At 40.2% G+C, this 15,967-nt stretch overlaps 1 protein-coding gene and 1 long non-coding RNA gene across 2 annotated transcripts; both read right to left on the reverse strand.

Annotated features, from left to right (window-relative positions):
• Positions 1-2,643: 2,643 nt before the first annotated feature.
• LOC139558971 (zinc finger protein 239-like) lies at positions 2,644-8,205 on the reverse strand. Its single transcript, XM_071374521.1, has 2 exons — positions 7,847-8,205; positions 2,644-5,298 (listed from the first exon to the last, which is right to left on the reverse strand). The coding sequence occupies exons 1-2, from the start codon at positions 8,031-8,033 to the stop codon at positions 4,403-4,405; spliced, it is 1,083 nt and encodes a 360-aa protein (XP_071230622.1). The 5' UTR covers positions 8,034-8,205; the 3' UTR covers positions 2,644-4,402.
• A 553-nt stretch (positions 8,206-8,758) lies between these two features.
• Positions 8,759-10,424, reverse strand: LOC139558976 (uncharacterized). The gene is made up of 2 exons (XR_011671674.1): positions 9,990-10,424; positions 8,759-9,782 (listed from the first exon to the last, which is right to left on the reverse strand). It is a non-coding gene; the product is annotated as an uncharacterized lncRNA (long non-coding RNA).
• Positions 10,425-15,967: the final 5,543 nt, after the last annotated feature.

Consider the following 15,967-nt stretch of genomic DNA (forward strand, 5'->3'; position numbering starts at 1 on the left):
TTCGCTGGGCTTTAGAAGAGATCCTCTGAAATTCAAACAACTTCATAGATACAGTCAGTCTGTGTGGTATGACAAGTTCTTAAATAAAACAGCACAAGAGAGAGAAGGTTGTTGTATCCTTCTGCCCACAACACCATCCACCAATGAGGAGTTGACCAGAACAGACAAAGAGCATCCATTCAGTACAGTTAAGTTGAGCTAACATTAGCGAGGCAGACTAGCTAGCTCAGTGGTTCCTAAACTAGGGGTTGGGGTCGCCTGATATGAAAATGGGTTCGGAGTATTTCCACAATCCTGGTAAAAAAAAGAGTTATATTATAATATCATCTTTGTCTCTCAATCATTGTAATGTGCTTAACCTTAAAAATCTAAATTAAAATGTTTAAAATCTAAGTTAAAATTCAACTAGAGCGCCCTTAGATCATGGGAAAAGGTCGAACTTGAATCATTCCCACGGTGAATGGCTAAGCCCGCTACACTATGAAACCACACACTATAGTAGACTTTGATATTACCGGCCGCAATTGATATGGTGAAAACAATGTGTGGGGCGGCAGAGGCACAGACACTCACATCAATACCTTTGTCAGATAACACTGTGAAACTAAGAATTTATGCTATAGCTAGCAATCAAGAGGAAACTGACTGAACGACTCAAACTCCCCACCTTATGCTCTCCAAATGGACGTTAGCTGTGAGGGCCGAGATGCATTGACCTTTGTTCGCTACATGTCGGGGGGTGGTATTCACGAGGACATTTTGTTCTGTCTCACGATTCCCGAGCATGAACTGGCACAGCGAATGTTCAGTGTGCTGTGTAGCTATATTGACGAAAAACAAATGGGATCGAATTGTGGGCTTTTGAACAGATGGGGCTCCATCTAATGCAGGACGACGGGCAGGCCTCTGCACTCTAGTTATGAATGTGTCTCCTTCTGCCATATGGACGCATTGTATGATACACCCACTGAGCTATAATGGATACACCGAGTGCAACTGGCAGCAAAAGAACTGAGTGCAGAACTCTGAGATATGCAGCAGGTAACTTCGATTGTAGGCTAAACTACTATACATAGTTTTGCGAACAGGCGTGTGCTATGTAGAGCAGTGGAGGCTCCTTAGAGGAGGACCAATGATTTACAACAAAACATTTTGGTAAAACATTTAAAAAGTTATCCTTTTTAGATAAAACTATACTAAATATAATCACGTCACCAAATCATTGATTAAAACATACTATTTTGCAATGGTCTACAATACCCCCAACAGCACTCTATAGCACTCTTTAGGGTAGCACAGCGAGCTTCCGTCTTCCTTTGGCTACATTGACTTCAATACAAAACCTAGGAGGCTCATGGTTCTCACCCCCTTCTACAGACTTACACAGTAATTATGACAACTTCCAGGGGACGTCCTCCAACCTATCAGAGCTCTTGCAGCATGAACTGACATGTTGCCCACCCAATCAAAGGATCAGAGAATGAATAGAGTAAGATAGAGTAGTTGACTCAGAGAAAGACAATAGTTGAACAGTTTTGAACAAATTAATTTCTTTCAAAATGGAGAAGCAAGTGTCTTTTTTTTCTCACTTTCAGTTTCACTTAGCTAGCAAATGCAACTAGCTAGTTTAGCCTACTTAAACAGAGGGATGCTATATTAGCTAGCTGTCTATGACTATCCAACAACACTGGAACTCTTGCAAGTCAAGGTAAGCTTTCGTTTTTTTAAATGTATTTGCCCCCGGGGCCCGCCTGTGTAAGAGCTAAACTGCTTACTGACTGTACACTAACGTTACTGCATGGTTGTAGCAGGTTTACTAATGCATTAGTTCTATGAGCTATGTTGACTATGTCGTTACTTTATGATATGGTTTGGCTTGGAAAGGTTGTCTTGCCTGGTCACATACAGCTGATGAGTTGTGCATTGATGTCCACAAGCAACGAAGGGAAAAGGAGAGGAGTAGAGCACATAGATGCGAGAAGGAATACAACGTGGCTGTTATGAAAATGAACTGTGTTTACATGTGATCAGGGGTGTATTCATTCTGCCTATTCTGTTGAAAATAAATCTTAAAACAGAACACAACAGGGATAAACATACATGATTTTGTCCAATAGAAACTCTAATTTGCAACTGTTGGACTAATGATTACACCCTTTATCAGCTAGATGCAGGCAAAAGTGTGCAAGGCGGTATTGAATGTGTATTGACCTGTGTGCACCTACAGTACCAGTTTGATGTCTTCACTATTATTCTACAATGTAGAAAACAGTAAAAATAAAGAAAAACCCTTGAATGAGGAGTTGTCCAAACTTTTGACTGGTACTGTACATTATAAACATTCATTCATAGGATGGGTTGTAGAAACCTCATGATGGGTATAGGTAAAATTAGAAGAATTATATAGTAGCCTAAACCCATCGCTATTACATTGAACTAGGTGAATGGAATATGAATTACATATTTTCCTGGTTAAATAAATAATACAATATGCTGTAATATAAATAAGGCCATGCTCATGAAGAAAAATAAATTGTCCTCCCTCATCTTAAATGGCACTGACCGCCACTGATGTGGAGATATTTAATCATAACATGACAATGTTCTTTTTCACACCGAGGATTGGTGATTATCGAGGGGGAGTGAAAATATTTGTTCAATTGAGAGAGGAGCTGTTGTTATTCGCAATAGATGTCAAAAAAATTATGTAAAAAAGACTTGACTTTCTGTGTAATGAAAATAAAATGTGTCTCCTTGCCTATGTAACAGACATATTTGGGAAACTAAACAAACTGAACACAAGCATGCAGGGGAAATACCAAACAATTATACAGGTGAGTGACCGAATCAGCAAAATCTGATCACTGTGGGGGAGTTTTGGTTACTGACTCAATAGGAATACTGTGCCGTCTCCCACCGAGCAGTAAAACTCATGGTACGCTGATTCAGTGCTCTCATCTGCATTAAAAACAAATATCGATCCAGGTTGGATGTGACAGGAGAGATGAGGTGCACACTGCATCATTCGTGGGGATGACATATTCACTTTTGCCTTGTTTCCTTATTGATTTATCTGCTAAATATAAACCCCCAAAATGTGTATTAGCATATTTAAAATAATTTCATAAAGAATTCACATTATCATATATTAATATCATAAGAAAACAATTATTAGTCATAAACATCATTATTTCCAACACATTTCAGAACCAGCATCCAAACCAGAATAATCATGATAATGACTTCAACATTACATAATTGCAGTGAGATTCATCATCATTATATAAAACCTATTAGTCATAATTCTCATACTTCTTAAACCATAATTAACTCCAAAACATTTACAAAATATATCCACCATCATTTTATGATTAGATAATTTCAATGCATATCGAAACAATATCCTCAGTGGCAACATTCCTTTGCCACTGAACCAAAAGACAAAGAAACCCAGGGGTGTATTCATTAAACCGATTCTGTTGCAAAACGTTTTGCAACAGACCGTTTACTACAAACCGAAAACATTTTGCAACAAAAACAAGAGTTTATTGGACACATTTAGATAGGTCCCTCCCCGTTTTGTTCCCTTTACTCTGTTTGGTTCTTAAAATGGTAAACAGTTTCCATTACAAGACATAATAAATAGAACCAGGTATTTAACAAGGGAACCAGTTTTAGGTGCTCTCAGGAGGTGCACGCACAGGAGTGTACAGTTAAAGGGACAGAGCCTTTGCTACACAATGATACTCGAACTGGGGTCTAGCGACTGTCAAGCCAACACCTTAACTGTTACGCCAAGAGGTCCCAATCGCGTGACAAGGTTGCTAGGTGTTGGGTTAAAGCTGAGATCCACGAAAGGTGAAACAGCGCCACTGGTTGCTCCAGGCGCATTTGTTATTGTTTTGTTAATTTATTTATTTAAAATCGCGGTACGTACTCTGCTGTTCTATCAAGTGTGCAACGATGTCCGAGAAAAAAATAAGCAGTGTTAGTCATTGAAGTAACATCTGTTGTAATATCCCCAACGGCCATGGCAGTTTCACCGCAAAACTATTCCAACTACAATATATCGCTACAATATCATGGATGAGTAGCATTAGGACAGAATGGACCATTGGGTCAAGATAAATACTCAAATTCAAGGATACCATTTTCTGGAAAGTTCAAAGTTTTAATGTATAAACAGTCTGAAAATTCTCTTTTCACCCTGACTGAGACATTCCAAAACAAACAACCTAATTGTTAATTGGCTAATGTTTCAACAGGGTAGGTCTATTCATTTGAAACCTACAGCATGAATGATCCAGTGTGGTGTTGTCCACATCCTGCGTTTTAATTCCCATCTTCTGATAGATGTCTGTGTTCTGATTGTCTTCTCCATACGGTTTTGATCCTGGTTTTGTTATTTGTGTACTTTATCCACATGCTTCAGCAGGTCAGCATTCTCAGCGAATCTTCTACCACACACAGAACAGCCATGCTGTTTCTCACCTGTGTGAGTCAGGATATGCCTGTTCAGGTGTGTTTTTCGACTGAAGTTTTTTCCACAGTTACCACAGCTAAAAGGTTTCTCTCCTGTGTGAGTCCGTAAATGTTGGTTAAGATTCCCCTTCTGATAGAAGCTTTTTCCGCAGTATCCACAGATGAATGGTTTCTCTCCTTTATGAGTCTGTATATGCACGTTCAGCAGCCCCTTGCTATAGAAACTTTTTCCGCAGTCACCACAGCTAAATGGCCTGTTCCGTGTATGAATCCTCATGTGCTGGGATAGATGGTCTTTGTTTTTAAAGGTCTTGCCACAAACAGGGCAGGGTTTCCCACCGTGACAGAGTGGGACATGGGCCTTCAGTTTACATGTGGCGTTGTAGGGGCATTCAATGGGTCTCTCCCTGGCGAGAGTCACATGCCTCTGAAGGTCAGCTTTCAGTGGAAGTACTTTGCCGCAGTAGTGAGATTTTTTAGACATGGTGCTGAGTTCAGAACAGTGTGCCCCCAATGGTGGTGTGGGATCCAATGGTGGTCTATTTACTTGGTCACTAATTACAATTGAGCTGCGGCTTAAGGCCTCATGATCCCATTCCCTTTTCACACAGGGACCACTAAATATAAACTCTATGGTATTACCCTCCAGTCCTTGAAAATGCTCTTCCTCCTGGCTGGTCCTCAGTTCCTCCTGTTCCTCTTTAATCTGTGACGGCCCTGGTTCCTCCGGTCCACGAGTGGGGCACCACTCCTGCTCACAGTGTTGTTGCTCAAGGGGAACCTCTTCAGAGACAGGGAGAGAGAGCTGCTGGGAGTCTGGAGGGGGGGAAAAGAAAGTCGCAGACAAGCATAATTACTATGGAACGCCGTTTGGCCTTTGCGTGTCAAAAAAAAGAACACTAGACGTGTCAAATAAGCGTGTTGACCAATCAGGACGTGAATATGACTGCACGTCACATAATAATTTAACGCGTTTATACATTTTTGAAGTAGTTATTACACATTGATTACAATATCACACGTATTTCATGTCACAACGATTCATCGATACGTGTGTTATGACGCTGGTAAAGTTGTCTCGCGCACCTACAGTGCTGGTCATAAAAAACAATGTTCTTCCCAAAAAACATAGCAAAACGACATAATCAAGCTAACTATATAGCTAGGTGTCATCATCTAAAATAACCCTAATTTATAAAACAGTTCTTATTTGAATAATGGTGGCGGGACCCATCTATGTGAAGCTAGCCACAATAGGGATTAGCCACAATAGTGGACTTTCCGGTTAGCCTTCAAAATAAAAGTATGTCATTGACAGTGATGCAAATTAATACAAATAGTAGAATTATTTTTTTATTATTTTAATTTTATTTTTCTGTTATTTTACCAGGTAAGTTGACTGAGAACACGTTCTCATTTGCAGCAACGACCTGGGGAATAGTTACAGGGGAGAGGAGGGGGATGAATGAGCCAATTGTAAACTGGGGATTATTAGGTGACCGTGATGGTTGAGGGCCAGATTGGGAATTTAGCCAGGACACCGGGGTTAACACCCCTACTCTTACGATAAGTGCCATGGGATCTTTAATGACCTCAGAGAGTCAGGACACCCGTTTAACGTCCCATCCGAAAGACGGCACCCTACACAGAGCAGTGTCCCCAATCACTGCCCTGGGGCATTGGGATCTTTGTTTAGACCAGAGGAAAGAGTGCCTCCTACTGGCCCTCCAACACCACCTGGTCTCCCATCCAGGGACTGACCAGGACCAACCCTGCTTAGCTTCAGAAGCAAGCCAGCAGTGGTATGCAGGGTGGTATGCCATAATTGAATAGATCATGCTAAACGAGAATGTTGTTATATAAAATCAACAAAAGACAATCATTTGTTAATTTGACAAAAATCTGTTAAATTCTGTTGAAATCACACTGGATGTATTAGACTTTAGAATTGCATTGGGGGCATACTTATTTCACTGTAGAGCCTTACCTATGGATTGTGGTTCAATGACATGGGTATCAGTCTACTCAGTGACACCGAGAACATCAGCATCGTAGCTCTTATTGCAGGACTCTGAAACAACTGTGAATTGAGCCACATGTATTGTCAACCTGCTATGTGTATTGAACACTATTTCTGAGGAAAAACAGTTCTGCGTGGATGTTTTGGAGTCTGATAACCGTGAGGAGGACGATGGGAAAAAATATATTGGGTATTGAGTAGACTGATACCCCATTTCCATGATCCCCAATCCTTAGGTAAAGCTGTAATATGAATGTCAGTGCAATATGAATGTCAATAAACACAATGGGGAGGTGATCAGAGCTACAACGCTAATATTTGCATAAACTATTCACAGTTGTGTTCAACGAGTAGAGGGATAACCCATTTTCATTGCTTCACATTCCAACCTTGTTTAACATTATCTAGTCTAAATACAGCATTCTGCACCTTCTGCATCACTTCAAAGTGGGACTTTTATTTTGAAGGCAAACCGACTATTGTGCCTAGCTTCACAACACATATCCAGGTCTAGCCTAGCCTCACTAGCCAGATGAAGCTAGCTGGCTGTTTTTTTATTTTAACTGAATAGGCAAGTCAGTTAAGAATAAATTCTTATTTACAATGATGGAACCGTGGGTTAACTGCCTTGTTCAGGAGCAGAACAACAGATTTTTACCTTGTCAGCTCGGGGATTCGATCCAGCATCTTTCGGTTACTGGCCCAACGCTCTAACCACAAGGCTGCCTGCCCCAACCCTGCTTATAACGTTAGCTTTGGGCAACGGTTAAGTAGCTGGTTCAATGTCAATAGGCACAAGTGGCTACCTAGCCAATAGGTAGCCACAACAAGTAGGTAGCCACAACAACAAATAGGTGGCCAATACTTACTCACAAGGATTCCTAAATCATTGCTAAGAATGATGATGAAAATGACTGCAGTTTCTACTGGTAATTGTTTTCAGGCTGGTTGTATTGGTGCTAGCTAACTACCCCAAAAATTGCAGTCGAACAAATAATGCCCCATTACCAACGCGGTATTGTAAACACATCGTTCGTGGCCAGTGTGTGATTGTTTGCAGACTTTTTTTGTACAGCTTTGACAGTGGTAGCGCTTGGCTTGCACGTGCAAATTCATCACACACAACATTCTATAATAGAATTGTGTTATTTGACGTGTCAAATAAAATCTTATTCAACGCGTGTATCTTTTTTGACACGCAAAGATACAAACGGCGTAACATAAATTACACAAATTTCGCGACAGCGACTAAATAATCATGCATGGTGCAAGTTAAACTAAAACGTTGAAATGGTCATCGCTGTTACAGTATATTAATTGAGTAGATGAGATATACACACAAACCTGTTCTATATAGTTTTTTCTCCGGTGTAATCCTTAGCTGTCTCCGTAGACTATCAATCTCCTCTTTAGATCGGGATATCTCCTCCTGGTACTCAGCTACTACTTTCTCAATTGCCCCCAAAATCTCCACTGCCGCCGCCGTTAAACACTCAGAAAGAAACGAATTCAAAGACTGTAATTTATACATTTTTGTAGACTTGTAGTAGTGGTATTATTATTGTCAAAAGAACCTCTTAATCTCTGGTTTTATTCGCCTAACTATAATTCGTCCACGAAGAAGGAATGTAATATATATATATATATATATTTTTTTTTACTTGCTCTCCCCGTTCTACATCCGTGTTGTCTTCTTCTTATGTTCTTATGAGTGGGTATGGCGAACCCATAAACAAAAGTTGGCGCCCCGGGTGGATCGGGTTTTACTACAGATAACTACATAGGGGGCAAAAAGTCATACTGTAACAGGGTGATGAATGCTTTAAGAGAGAACAGGCAACAACAAAAAAGTTATGGTACCTCCCTATTGATGAGATGATGTATTTATGATATAATCTTGAGTATATATTGTGTTTTCATCAAGAGGGCCAAAATGGAAATACATTTTTGTTATTGTGTCATCCTCAATGATTTTAAATGCATTGTATCCACGTGTGTTTGTATTGTGTTTTTAAATTGTCAAATAAATCAAACAAATATAGGATGATACTTTTTTTGCATGAACTTTAATGAATGGATGTTTATCAGAAGGAATTAAAATGAATATAATCGAATTGGGACTGAACAACTGCAGAGCACATGCATATAAAAATAGTTTGCACTTTACAGGAAGGAGTCTATTGTATATCATGAATGAGCAGCATCAGGTGAAAATTGAAGATAAATACTCTTAAACAAATACAAGGAGACCTCTTCTGGAATGTATATAATATTCTTTAATGTTATTAATAACATCAGTCTGACCATTTTCTCATCACCAGGAATTGTTCATTGGCTAATGTTGTGTGAGTCAGTATCGTCAGATGCCCCTTGTGATTGAAGCTTTATCTGCAGTCACCACAGCTTAATGATTTATATCCCGGACCCAGTTCTCATTTGCAAAAAATGCCTGGCCAAGTTGCCAAAACACAGCAATAGGCTACAATAAAAAAAGACTGTGGTCAATCTGGAGAGGGGAGGGGTGCATATCTCCAGGCCAACCAGGGAGGGTAGGACACTGGACAATACCAAATAAGGAACTGTTTGAGTGTAGCACCGGGAGCGGCACAAGACGGATCTAATCTACCCAACGACCAGATGCGGACATCTGAGAGACTGGGACCAGAGACTGGGACTAGTCTGAGTGCCGGCGATAGTCTGAGCAAAGTTTAAACCACGCTCAGCCTCTACTGTGATAGGCCAACAGACGGGTTGGAACTACGTCATCACGGTATAAGAACAGCTGATTACGTACTTCCTGCCAGTTCTCTGTTTTACCCTGCGCGGTGATACAGCGAACCCGTATATACGAAAATTGCATTTGCCATTTATTGTTTGCGTTAATTAAACATAATTAAAGAAAGTTAGCAGACCTTGCTTTTTATTTATCCTGATACCGGATTCGATTAACGCAGCGCTCACAACAGTGCCAAAATATTTTCGATCCACTAGTTTTGAGTCACTCTCTGTTCTCCACAGTCTGAGTTTTGGGAAGAAACAAGGACCGAAGTGGGTCCTCTTGAACCCACTCACTTTTCACACAGCAAGAAATTAACTATTTCGTATTAGCCTCTTGCCCTTGAAGTTGCACTTCCTCAGAGCTGGTCTTGAGTTCCTTTTGTGCCTCTAATCTGTGTGGGCTCTGGGTCCTCCTGCCCCAGACTGGAGCACCACTGCTCACAGTGCTGCTGCTCAGGGCCAACCTCCCCCTCAGAGACGGGGTGAGAGAGCTGCTGGGAGTCTGGTGGGAATAAGAGAGAAGCTGAGTTATAACTACCTAAAGCCTTTAGACATGTCTAAGAAGCTACTAGTACAAGGTTTTCGAGATAGCACTAGCTAGCTATTTAATGGTGAAAGTTAAACTTGAAAGTTGTTGATAGGTGAATCGATGTTAGTCAGCCATAAACAATGTATTAATTGAGTAGATAATATCTACATAGCTACGAACCTATTGTACATCGTTTTATCTCCGGTGTGATCCATACTAGCAGTCTTCGTAGACAGTCATTCTCCTGTTTAGATCGGGAGATCTGGTACTCAACTACCACCTTCTCAACAGCCCCAAACATCCGTTAAACACTCAGAAAGAAACACATTCAAATACAGTAATTTAGACATGTTTTGTGGTTATTCACCCTCTTGGGTGTTTGGCTTCGTCCACGAGGAAAGAATGTTCCAAATCAAAACAAACTCCCTCCCTTCCTCTCAGTTCTACATCCGTGTTGTTGATGTTCTTCGTCGTCGTCTTCTTTTCTATAATATAACAGCGGTCGGCAAAAAAACGTTAAAGGTGCAAGCCGCCACCTACTGTGCTGGAGTGTGTGGTCAATCACGGTTTACAACATAAGCTCTACATTTCTAAATCCTCCTACCTAACTCAGTACTTCTGAAGGGACAAAAAACTGCCATACTATCTACTAATAGACCCTCCCCATCCCCAAAATCCCTTCCAACCCGCCCCCCCAACCCTGTCCAACCTCAATGACACTACACTTAAATCTTTCCCTCTCTTCAACATAATTATAACAATATAACACATGCTCCACCGTTTCAGCGACCATACACTCCAGACACAAACCATTTGCATGCTTGCCCACCAGATTTAATGATGTCCTAGGCGCAATTGAGCAAACACAACCTCTTCCTTCCGAATCTGACCTTTGAATCTTGGTCCACCGACCTTACTTTGGAGGGCATATACATGTTGGCCCTTGGGCTCAGAGTCCCATTTCTTCTGCTACACACCTATCAAAATGGCTTTGAACTTACGTTTGGCCTCACCTCTACCCAGTGGAACATTAAAATAATTTATATCTAATTTTAAAGCTCTTTTGGCTAACTGGTCTAAAATTTCATTCCCTTCCACACCCGCATAGGCTGGGACCCAGCAGAATCGCACTACTACACCCAGTCTCTCAATTCTCCATAATAACATTAATACCTCCAATAGTAGGTAAATCCTATTAGATTTGCCAGATGATAAACTATTAAATACAGACAAGGAATCTGAGCATACTTTATTTCTGACAGGTTGTATGTCCTCCGCCCCCTGGAGGGCAACTACTATCACCAACAGTTCAACTGAGTATACTGAAAGTTAATCTGTTAGTCTTCTACATTTGCACATCAAATTATGGAAAGTAAACACCTGCTCCTGTGCACCCACTGTCTGGTCCTTGGATCCATCTGTGAAAAGCGGTAAAAATGCATAAAAACCTATACCAATGTAATTGTCAACCCGTTTCCCTATATCACTGACTTCTGACCAATCTTTCCTTTTCCCTACCAAGGTTAGATCAACAACAGGATCTTTGAGGAACCATGGAGGAACATCCCTATCTACAGTCGTGGCCAAAAGTTTTGAGAATGACACAAATATTAATTTTCACAAAGTCTGCTGCCTCAGTTTGTATGATGGCAATTTGCATATACTCCAGAATGTTATGAAGAGTGATCAGATGAATTGCAATTAATTGCAAAGTCCCTTTTTGCCATGCAAATGAACTGTATCCCCCAAAAACATTTCCACTGCATTTCAGCCCTGCCACAAAAGGACCAGCTGACATCATGTCAGTGATTCTCTCGTTAACACAGGTGTGAGTGTTGAGGACAAGGCTGGAGATCACTCTGTCATGCTGATTGAGTTCGAATAACAGACTGGAAGCTTCAAAAGGAGGGTGGTGCTTGGAATCATTGTTCTTCCTCTGTCAATCATGGTTACCTGCAAGGAAACACATGCCGTCATCATTGCTTTGCACAAAAAGGGCTTCACAGGCAAGGATATTGCTGCCAGTAAGATTGCACCTAAATCAACCATTTATCGGATCATCAAGAACTTCAAGGAGAGCGGTTCAATTGTTCTGAAGAAGGCTTCAGGGCACCCAAGAAAGTCCAGCAAGCGCCACGACCGTCTCCTTAAGTTGATTCAGCTGCGGGATCGGGGCACCACCAGTACAGAGCTTGCTCAGGAATGGCAGCAGGCAGGTGTGAGTGCATCTGCACGCACAGTGAGGCAAAAACTTTTGGAGGATGGCCTGGTGCCAAGAAGGGCAGCAAAGAAGCCACTTCTCTCCAGGAAAAACATCAGGGACAGACTGATATTCTGCAAAAGGTACAGCGATTGGACTGCTGAGGACTGGGGTAAAGTCATTTTCTCTGATGAATCCCCTTTCTGATTGTTTGAGGCATCCGGAAAAAATAAGCGAAGCGCTACCATCAGTCCTGTGTCATGCCAACAGTAAAGCATCCTGAGACCATTCATGTATGGGGTTGCTTCTCAGCCAAGGGAGTGGGCTCACTCACAATTTTGCCTAAGAACACAGCCATGAATAAAGAATGGTACCAACACATCCTCCGAGAGCAACTTCTCCCAACCATCCAGGAACAGTTTGGTGATGAACAATGCCTTTTCCAGCATGATGGAGCACCTTTGCCATAAGGCAAAAGTGATAACTAAGTGGCTCGGGGAACAAAATATAGATATTTGGGGTCCATGGCCAGGAAACTCCCCAGACTTTAATCCCATTGAGAACTTGTGGTCAATCCTCAAGAGGCGGGTAGACAAACAAAAACCCACAAATTCTGACAAACTCCAAGCATTGATTATGCAAGAATGGGCTGCCATCAGTCAGGATGTGGCCCAGAAGTTAATTGGCAGCATGCCAGGGTGGATTGCAGAGGTCTTGAAAAAGAAGGGTGAACACTGCAAATATTGACTCTGCATCAACTTTATGTAATTGTCAATAAAAGCCTTTGACACTTGTGAAAATCTTGTAATTATACTTCAGTATTCCATAGTATCATCTGACAAAAGTATTTAAAGACAATGAAGCAGCAACTTTGTGAAAATTAATATTTGTGTTATTCTCAAAACTTTTGGCCACGACTGTACTTCCATGTTGTCTTTTTCTTATTCTTATCAGTATGGTGAGCCCAGAAAAACAAATTAGCGCCCCTGGGTGGAGGAGATTATACTACAAGGTACAGACCATTGGTAAAGGGATCAAATGTGGGCCGAGAGGAACATTTGGGGTGTTTAAATAGTAGTTATCCAAAATTATAGGGTAATCTAGGATGATCATTTCTTGCATGAACTAAAATAAAATATGGGATGTGCGTTTCCAAAAACGTTGTTATTTCATGGTTAAATTATAAAAAGAATAAAATATTTTTAATTTTATGTATTTATTTACCAATACCAAATAATCTGATTTACTTTCACATTTGAACAGCACAATGTCATTTAATGAAATTTGTTGAAAAACAGAAATCAGGTCAGAGGTCTGAGAATTACATATGAGATACCAAAAAATTATAGAAGAAACAAACCCATCCCATTTTTTTAGCTAAATCAAATGAAGTTATTATTGCATTGTTACTTGATGTACGAGTCAAAGGCTCATATGAAATCCTTCATATGTCATTTATTGGGTTATTAAATGCATTACTACTGTTTTCTAAGTATTTTCTAAGTTTATGTAGCGACAAATCCCCTTAAATGTATGTGGTAAAATAACCACGAAGAAGCCCATTCTGTTGAAGTTTAAAAAAGGGCTATCAGCAATATACACCCAAGATTAGATAAACCATTAAATAAACCATACCCCATTATATCTACGTTTTTTGTTTAATTTCAGTACTTACTTCAGTAGTTACAATAGTGATTGTAACAATCCACGGTAATGGAATTTCCCTTAAATTCTTTGTTCCATTCTATATTATTTGTCTATACTATGCTAGCCTATGCTAGTCTGTTTGTGATTTAGCTAACTCATATCTGTGTTCGCTCATCGTCATGCCCCTTTGATATTTCATTTGGAAAACTAATGTCTACAGTATTGTAATATTTGTGTTATGGAGAAATGACCAGGCAGGAGACGGGAGTACAGTTAGTTTTCGTTTAGTCAAAACCTCTCGTGCTCTACAGCCCCCGGCACAATAGTGCGCATGTGCATTTCCTATTAGGTGTAGTAACATAACACTGCCGTAATACAATACTGCTTAGTAACAGCATAGTAACTAATATAAACAGATGTAGATCACAGATACTACAAGTATATATTGTAAACATATCCCTTTGGTGATAGGTGTACCAAACAGTTACAAGACAACACTCTAACGGTTATGCTTTTGCAAATACTCATGCAGTATACGTGCAGTACATACATCACAGGATATATAATAGGATAATTATAATAGAATGTTAAATATAATAGTATGATATTGTAAGGTTCTGTATTTATTTTCTTAGTCAACCTTGTGTTCTGTTTCATTGTGTTCTTGAACCGTAGCCCTGTTTCTTTGTGTTCTTGAACGTAGCCCTGTCTTTCATTTTTGTTCATTGATTTTACCTGTGTTAGTTACTCACCTGTTCTCATCAGCTCCTTATTTAGTTCCGTTCATTCCGTTTGTGCCTTTGTGAGGTATTGTTCGTTTTGACTCTACTAAGCCTGTTCCTAGCTCGTTTGTGAGAAGCAATTATAGCCTTCAGTCCTAGTTTTGATTCACCTGCCTGTTTGCCTATCTGTGCATGACCATTTATATTCTGGATATTTAACTACATGATCCTAATATATCTGTAATGAATACTCAGGGAGAAAAAGGTGTAGATTCACGCGCAGAGCACGGCAGGTGTTTATTTCGCCTTAGCAGAAGGCCTGCCTGTGACCACGATTCCTGCCTTCTGCTAAGGCGAAATAAACACCTGCCGTGCTCTGCGCGTGAATCTACACCCTTTTCTCCCTGAGTATTCATTACAGATATATTAGGATCATGTAGTTAAATATCCAGAATATAAATTATACAAATAATCACATATTTTGGGGAAAGCGTATCTAGGTTTACATTATTGATAGCTGATACAATAATCTATTTAAAAGCAGCATAAAACACACATTAGCTCCATCCTTTCCCAGCAGAGGGTTCTGGGTCTTTTGTTCTTCACTGGAGTTGGATGCCCTTCTCGCTCCCTTAAGATAAAAATATGGGGATACTCATTAGGATATGTACGACACTGACTCTACACTACGGGGGCCGCATTCGGTCTTCAATGAGGACCGGAGGGCAGCACCGAAAATTGGTTATATTTTCTCGTCGTCAAAATTGGCAAAACAGTCCTATATTCATCGTTTTTGGAATTTACGATGCTCCCTGGCTGTCTAGCTTTTATTTCGGTGATTATGCGGTCAATAAATGAATGTAGATCCATTATCATTTCTACACAGTTTCGATTTGGTTTTAGTCATTTTTAAGTATATTGAGTTAGTTTTACCCCCCCCCCCAAAAAAAATATTTACACCTTTTGTTTTTACACAAACCATCTGCGGGACGGATTTGACCAGCATGTTAGACACCCCTGCTGTAGACCACACAGTATAAAACTATCAGTATACATACAATCTATTTATACTATGAATAGATCACAAAGAGCCCCTGCATCTGTGCTAGAGATTAAATAAAGGCCTTAATATATATACTTTTATTGTAACTCCAATTCATATTTACTTTTGAATGAAAAAATTGAATTTTAGTTATTCATTTAGATGACCCAAACCTGAAAGGGTGTAATTGATATAGAGAGGGCAGTTGATATACAGACCTTCACCAGGTAACAGTCGTTGGTTCTCATCAATATCATCACAGCTTCTGGTTGGTTCTCCCTCCTGACTAGAACCTTCACTAGAATGTTCCCTTGAACCCTGACCTGAAAAAGTAACAGCATAACAGTCAAACCCCATCACTTACAGAGTATACCTGTTAGACGTAGTCTAAACCAAATCTTATTAAAAAAATTTGATGTAATCATTTTAAACACGATGTCACGTTCCTGACCTGTTTTCTGTTGTTTTGTATGTGTGTGATGGTCAGGGCGTGAGTTTTGGGTGGGCAGTCTATGTTTGCTGTTTCTATGTTGGTTTTGGGTTGCCT

Source organism: Salvelinus alpinus, chromosome 29 (genome assembly GCF_045679555.1).
Source record: "Salvelinus alpinus chromosome 29, SLU_Salpinus.1, whole genome shotgun sequence".
Lineage (NCBI taxonomy): Eukaryota > Metazoa > Chordata > Actinopteri > Salmoniformes > Salmonidae > Salvelinus > Salvelinus alpinus.